This window comes from Hippocampus bargibanti, linkage group LG02, assembly GCF_051943395.1.
Source record: "Hippocampus bargibanti isolate YZ-2025 linkage group LG02, ASM5194339v1, whole genome shotgun sequence".
Taxonomy (NCBI): domain Eukaryota; kingdom Metazoa; phylum Chordata; class Actinopteri; order Syngnathiformes; family Syngnathidae; genus Hippocampus; species Hippocampus bargibanti.
The window spans coordinates 11,387,538-11,394,953 of record NC_142735.1 but is presented as its reverse complement, the minus strand read 5'-3'; the positions used below and the strand labels follow the sequence as shown (position 1 = coordinate 11,394,953).

The window sequence follows — 7,416 nt, the reverse complement described above, 5'->3', positions numbered from 1 at the left end:
TCTCGGGAGAGGGAACACCTGGCTTCTTTGCTTAGGTTGGTTCCCTTGGTGACCTGGACCCCAGAAAAGTGAGAGTGTGCCGGGAAGACTGAGTGGCCACAGAAAACGCAGGCAAATTCCACATAGGAGAGCCTGGGCATGGGATTTGAACCCTTGAACGTCAGAACTATGAGACAGACGTGTGAACCACCAGGGTCAAATTCAACTTTGGTAAACTCCAACTATTCCGACATGACATGCACTTTTTACTACCACAAGCAATAGACTGTTTTACTGACACCCGAGTGTCAGACAGTCCTCAAGGTTCAGCGCTCCCTACCCGGAATGAGTAATTTCGAGAGAACGGCATGGGCTCAGCGCATGATCCCTAATTGTTTGGGGAACAAGCAGCAAATGTCAGGAAGCAAACTCTCTATTCATAGCCGTTGTGACTGCATGTCATTGTCAGCTCCCGAGTCACCAGTAACTTCGTAGAGCAGCACTGGAAGATTTACGCAGCTCATTCAGTACTTTAGTCCAGCAGAGGCACGGGCGATGACCTTTTCTCACAATTATTCTTCCTCCTCCCATGATAGATGACGAACAACGAACGTGGTGGTAATATGTTTGCTCCGTCTCATTTTTAAGCTTTCTTCATCATCATTGCAGTCATATTTCTTTATCATTTTGGAAAAGGCTAAAGCCACACTGTTCAGGTCAAATAAACTTCTTCTCCGTAGTTCAGGGGTTTTCAAACTTGGTCGGTCCAAGGCCCACATTATTTCCATAAAATATGTCTCCTCTCATTTTTTTTCTGTGTTCTATTGTGTGTTTTTTTCAATTCACCTTCAATTACTTTTCTTCTGAAAAGATGCTAGTTTAGCTGTACAGTGACAATGTATTTCATGGATCATCTACTTTTTAATGTCATCATAGATTACTTTGTCTTCTTACTTGAGTTATTTGACAACATTTCAGTTGCATTTCATTTTATTAAAACAATTGTACATCATAGGCTTCAAACAAATATATACATAAAGACAAAAAGTGGCAACCTTTCATCTGGGTGACATTCTATAAACATTTGTCGGGTAAGGCCTCCTTGGATATTGTGGGTAACAAATGGCTATGAATTAACACCTCGAGTAGTCTCACATGTGATATTCAAATCTAGCCCCTAATTTTGGCATTGAATATCACAAGGTGGGGGAAAAACATGTTGCTTGATAGCCCACCCACGTTCTTGGTTTGTTGTGACACTGTTTGAAAAAATTGAAACAGATATAAGGCTATAAAATGGATTAGCGCATGCATAACTATCTCGGTTAAGCATCGGAACAAACCTCAGGGAGTATTAAACAGTGGTTTCTGAATTGCAGCAGTCATTAATGTCCTCTTCATTTTGCAGGGTTCTTATTGGTTGCACTGCTTCTCGTTTGTTTATATTCAAAATTCTATCTCGTAAGATTTCAGCCTCTCTGCAATGCTATGTCAATCTTATCTCTTGAGGAACTTCAGAGTCAGTTGTGCTGGTACTTCCAACAAACTCTGAGCAAGGAGACTGATTTCCCCAACGAATCGGGCTTCAAATTCACCACACGCGGGCAGTAAGCTGTGTCACATCAATTTTCAATTTGTAGTCACATGACTATTGAAGTGAGCCAGCCAAGTTTAACGAGTGTCTGTAGCAATCTCCACACAGAGACGCACACAAGCGTACGACAGACGGACAGACAGACAGACAGACAGACAGGCGGACAGACAGACAGACAGACAGACAGACAGACAGACAGACAGATAGATAGATAGATAGATAGATAGATAGATAGATAGATAGATAGATAGATAGATAGATGTGAGGTAATGATGGGTCCTATAATTCTTATGTTATAGTGGTTGTATTTTGAGGTGGATTCAGTTGAATAACAGTAGCCAAAATGGAACTGTATAGTGCCACTTAGCAGTTTTTTTGACAACGATACTAGTGCAGCGTGTTCTACCGGAAACAAATTCCTTGTGTGTCCTACATACTTGGCAATAAAGATGATTCTGATTCTGATTCTGATAAATGCCCATTGAAGGACCAGGCCACAAATGTCGGGCCCACCACTGCTAAATATTTTTAATCAGAAAGCCTTGAATTGTCCCTTAATGGGAATATTTGCAAAAATTTAATTGCATTGGCCAGGAATCGAATCCAGGTCAACTGCTTGGAAAGCAGTTATGCTCACCACTATGCCCTGATACGACCAATGCACTTAGTGTGGGTTTTTATCATCTCCACGCTGAATGTTTTCAATGGTTGATAATTAATTTACATAGATTAATTTACATAGATACAAACTTTCTGTGCATTGCATTCTGGGATTAGCAGAGATACTCGGACCGTGAACTATCACTCTTGTAGGTCATCTGGGAGTCGATACTTGAGCGAGAGCAGAGCAGCAGTCTTTCTGACTCGTGAGTGGGCCTCCTTGCCCAAAGCTCTGTCGGGTGAGGGTTCATGCTCCTTTGCTTCATGTTGATTGTCTCAAACTTGACATAGCTCTCTTTCTCAAGCTCCTCTTCATCCGGAGTCGCTTCACTCGCCTTGCAGTAGAGGGCGAGGATCTTGTAGAGCAGCAGCCCGATGAGTGGCAGCGCCAAGGCGCAGGCAATACCGCTGATGATGGTAAAAAACTGGTTATGCCCGCCCTCCTCAAAATTATCCAGTGTGTAAAAATCCATGCAAGGGTCTTCTGCGGCAGCACTACCCTTGGCCACGACGCAAACTGAGTATCTTATACCAGGTGAGAGTTCCTCCAGCAGAATTTTGCCACTGCCTGCCTTCGTCTCCACTGTTCTTTTGTAGTCATCCTCGCCATCTTCGCCGTACGGGGAATAAACAACGGTGAGAGGAGAGTTCTTAGGTAGCCCCTCTGCCTTCCAGACCAGAACTGCACTATCAGATGTTTCATCCACAATCTCCAAGTCTTTGACCAACTTTGACGCCTCGCCTTTCTTACTTTTTTCATCCGACACAAACTTTCGCCCACCTCCACCTTGCTGGGTCTTTGCGGGCTTAAGCGAACCCCTTTGAATAGTAGAAGATGGTTTTGGCTTGGCTGATAGGGCCATTGCAGTTGTTTGGGCTATGGGAACGGTCGAGGTGGAGACAGTTATGTCTCCTCCAGGACTGTACGGCCAATCTGAGCCTGTTGCTCCTGTAACAAAATCGGGCATCGACGGAAAAATGGTGGTGCTCATCGTGCCGGCCACTGAAAGGGAAATGGTGGCTTCTGCTGCACCTGCATCATTCTTGGCTCTGCAGCTGTAGTCCCCCGCGTCTTTGTGCAGGATCCCATGTACACTCATGATGGACCATCGAATGCCATCGCCCGGTGACTCCTGTACTGTAGAGCCAAGCAAGAACTGTCAACATGAAGCCCAGACACCTTGTGTTGATTTATTTTCATAAACTATCAGGAATAAACAACTTGAACATTTACCCCTCCATCAATGTTGTATACATCTTACGCTGTTCGAGAAAACTGATGCCTTGAACCCTTTTTCCAAAGTTCCACCCCAAAACGTCCTGGTTCTTCCCTCTGTGATCCCTCTATATATAGTTATGTCATGTTCTAAAACAATATACAGAATGGTATTTATTTATTTATTTATTTATTTATTTATTCATGTATTTATTTATTTACGTGTTTGTTTATCCACTAATGTATTTATTTCTTAGTTTATTTGTATATTCATTTATTTGCTTATTAATTTTTTTGTTTATTCATTTTATTGTAATGTGGTTTGTTTTTTTGCCTTGGAGGCTGTTTCTTGCTTCCTCTCTTGAGTCCAGGCCAGTTTAGAACCTGTAATACAAAGCAACCTATTCCAAATGACTTTGGTCAAAAGGTGAACGATACCCAGGACTAGACACAACTCAAACAATCACCATACTGTATATAACAGTTTCAAAGACTAAATGTAGCTTCATACCTGTGTTGTTAACGAGTGATCCATCTGACCGAGACCAGTATAGGCTTGGTGTCGGGTACCCTGTTGCGTCACATCGCAGGAGAACATTACTCCCAAGCGGAGACGTGATCTTGGTCGCAGAAGTCATGACCGAGGGCTTCACACAATTGTCAAGCTCGGCGCGCTGAAAGAGGACACCGTTGAGGTTCTCGGGTGCATTGCAGGTCAGGAACAGGTCCATCAGAACGACGGGTGTTACTGCCATTTTGGATATCTCGATCAACTTGGATAACTTGCAGTCACAAAACCAAGGGTTATCTTGGAGGCCTGGAAATATAGATTAGGAGAATTAGATTTTCATTGTACATCACAAATTCACATAAAAATACCAGGACCAAAATATCAAGATCACCTATAAATAAATAAATAAATAAATAAATAAATAAATAAATAAATAAATAAATAAATGCTTTGCTTCTTGTAGATAGAGAAAAATAAAGATATCTTTTTTTCCAGTAAATTAATAATTTTATGACCAGACTCAACGAAATTTGCCAATTTTCCAAAGCACATCAAATAATCTCTCTTTTAGCCTCATAAAATTAGAGTTCAAGGGCTGTGTTACAACAGCATGCTCCAGTGCAAGAGCCCGTTGCACTCAATAGGAAAACATGTACCCAGTGCATATAAAATCCTTTTAAACAGATTAGCTGTCCTAACAGTGTCAGCGAGTGCATCTAATCTGGCTCTGGCCTTTATTTGGTGTGTGGCCACTCACCAGCCGCATCAATAGATTACAGTATATCAATGTGAAAATTAAGTAAAACGTAGTAGTTTGATCAATGAGCATTTATGAGGCCATTGTTATAGAACATTTTACTCAGTAACAATAAATAAGGTGCTGTTGCCTGTTAGAAAGTTGATATTTCCTGTCCATGCTATTAACAATTCATTTGAATCTAGTCTATTACAGCAAACGGTCACTGCATGCTCTCGAATCGAGCACCCTATGTATAACGTTATGCAGTTATTACAAGATAGAGATTATAATTGTTTTTTTGCATCTATGAACCTGATCAAAATGCAGATGTAGACAATCAAATAAATCACAAAATTGGGAAAAAGATAAGTTTGTCCAGGCATGAAAATGAAGAATATTATCCACTTAATAACAATGTGAAACTTGCCATAACCAATGAGCTTGAACTGCGCAGTCACTTAATTAGAATTTGCTAAATTGCCTTGGTGCTTGTCGATTTGAGTAATTAGAACCCAATTGTCTACCTTTGTCACAGTCTAATGAAACCAACTGGCTGATGTAATTAATACTGACCTGACCTGATTGTGACACAATCATTGATACTCACCCAGTACCACCTTTTGGGAAGCATTGGATGTGACTGGCTCGCCATTAAAGGGTGGCCAAATATCCATGAGGTCTGAGGGCAGGGTTGCTAATTTGTTGCTGGATAGATCCAAGTAGGTAAGCTTCTCCAGGTGCGGGATGGCCTCAGCCGGAACGCTGGTGATCCGGTTGTTGTGCAGGTCCAATGTTCTCAACAAGGGCATCTCCTTCAGGGACTCCCATGGGAAAACAGAGATCGCATTGCCATCTAGCCTCAGCTCGTGGAGCACTTTGAGGTTGTAGAAACTCCCCGTGTCCACTGAGGTGATAGAGTTGTATGTGATCCACAAGTAACGGAGCTCTGTCAGGTAGTAAAACGCTTCTGTCGGTACTCGGCGGACCACTGTCTTTTCCACACGTAGCTTGAGGGTGTCCACCGGGACGTTGACGGGGATGTCGGACATGTCGGGGTCATTGCAGAGCACAGACCTATGAATAGATGTTTAAATATATATGTGGTTGAAAGTCTGAGGTGGGAAAAGTATTCACCCTCTGCACAAGCACAGAGAATGGTATATAGAAAAATAAATGTAGAAGTACTGTTAATGTAGAAGTGCTACCTGTACTATACGGTAGACCAAAAAAGTACTGAGTGAAGTAATGAAATGTACTCTAATACAATACTGTGTTACATTCAAAAATAGCTTTTGATAACTTGACACAATGAAGAGCAAAAATGTGTGTATTTAAAATTAGACTATGCAAGCAAATTTACCTTGACTAACATGGGAAAAAACATTTCATATGAGCCAATGGTAAGAACAGAAACTTATGCCTTTTATCAGTTGTTTTTTTTTCCACATCAGTAGCATAATATCACAACGGTGTGGCTTTTGAACATGTACTTTTAAATCTCTTGATGGCGTTATTCATGGTTGTTTCCACCTTATAAGAAGCTGGGATCAATCCTCAATCAATTAAGTTCTCACCATGGGGTTGACTTTACTTACTCTCCTTGTGTTTTTTTTAACATAACATCATGAGCCACACAGTTTGAAAAAAGTAATTTTGATTTGAGGACTAGAAATGACGGAAATCAGTATGGAAATATAGTAAGTAAAAGTAAACAGTCATACGAAAAAATAATTACTCATTTGAAGTCCAGATACATATCTGAAAAAGTTGACATATGTACACCTATCAAAATATTTGATACTTCCAAGCGCCATTGAAATGCGAAAGCCAGATCAACCGTATGACACACAAGTACACGCATTCCTCAGTATTACTGCTTTATCATTTGAAGGATGATTAGCCAGTGGTAATGCTATGATCATCATGAACGATAAATTCATGTTTTGGTTCTTTTTTTTTTTTTTTTACGATTTTGTGCTACTTGATTAGAAACTTGTTAAAATCTGAACATTTTAAGAGAAGTCAAAGTACCTGGTTCCCGTTCCTTCGCCACGTCCATGGAAAACACAAGTGCACTGGGCCGGGCAGAAGGGACGAGCTGTGTGAAAGCAGCAGATCAACACCAACGTCCTGAGGATTTGATGCATGATTTCAACCAGAGGACACTGGTCACTAGGAAGACGGATCGGGAAAAAATACATCGGGATTCATTATCAGTTCCAAGGATTCTTTCCAAAAAGTAAAGTGATAAGACAGAAAAATGCTTTCAAAGTCCATAAGCATCGGCAGCCTGGCGATAGACTTACTGTACAGGTCACCTGTGAGATGCTAATCGCACTCCCCCGGCCGAGATTAGTTGAGGATTTCTTGGAGTTGTAAGGGTCACGCAAGCTCGGTAGCAGGCCCTGTAATCGTTAATCGGCCACTTCCAGAAAGGGTTCCCCTCATGTGATAGCCACCAGGCCTTTGTAGATCACCAAACATGCCCCTTCAATCTTTTCCTTTATACTATGTACATGTAAAATGTGCGGTATCATGTTACAATAAAGACACAGACCTAAATCAGACTTTAGGAAGAGCCAAGGCTCATACAAATCATACTTTAAATGGCCAACATGATTTCAATGACTTCACCTCCAAAGTTGCCTTTTTTTCTTTTGCAACCAAGTAAAACAGGTCAAATATCTTATGTGTGAAGGTATGTCTTCATATGTTAT

The 7,416-nt window shown here is 41.2% G+C and overlaps 1 protein-coding gene across 1 annotated transcript; it reads right to left on the bottom strand.

Moving 5' to 3' along the window:
- Window positions 1-10: 10 nt before the first annotated feature.
- lrit3a (info leucine-rich repeat, immunoglobulin-like and transmembrane domains 3a) lies at window positions 11-6,888 on the bottom strand. Its single transcript, XM_089017131.1, has 4 exons — window positions 6,731-6,888; window positions 5,307-5,773; window positions 3,961-4,266; window positions 11-3,371 (listed from the first exon to the last, which is right to left on the bottom strand). Exons 1-4 carry the CDS (start codon window positions 6,844-6,846, stop codon window positions 2,347-2,349), a joined length of 1,914 nt encoding a protein of 637 aa, XP_088873257.1. The 5' UTR covers window positions 6,847-6,888; the 3' UTR covers window positions 11-2,346.
- Window positions 6,889-7,416: the final 528 nt, after the last annotated feature.

Excerpts from the sequence above, each read along its gene's own strand:
- lrit3a (XM_089017131.1), bottom strand. The coding sequence starts at position 6,846 with ATGCATCAAATCCTCAGGACGTTGGTGTTGATCTGCTGCTTTCACACA. Across the intron at positions 4,267-5,306 it reads TTCCCAAAAGGTGGTACTGG|GCCTCCAAGATAACCCTTGG; the intron begins GTGAGTATCAAT and ends CTATATTTCCAG. Across the intron at positions 3,372-3,960 it reads ATCACTCGTTAACAACACAG|TACAGGAGTCACCGGGCGAT; the intron begins GTATGAAGCTAC and ends TTGGCTCTACAG.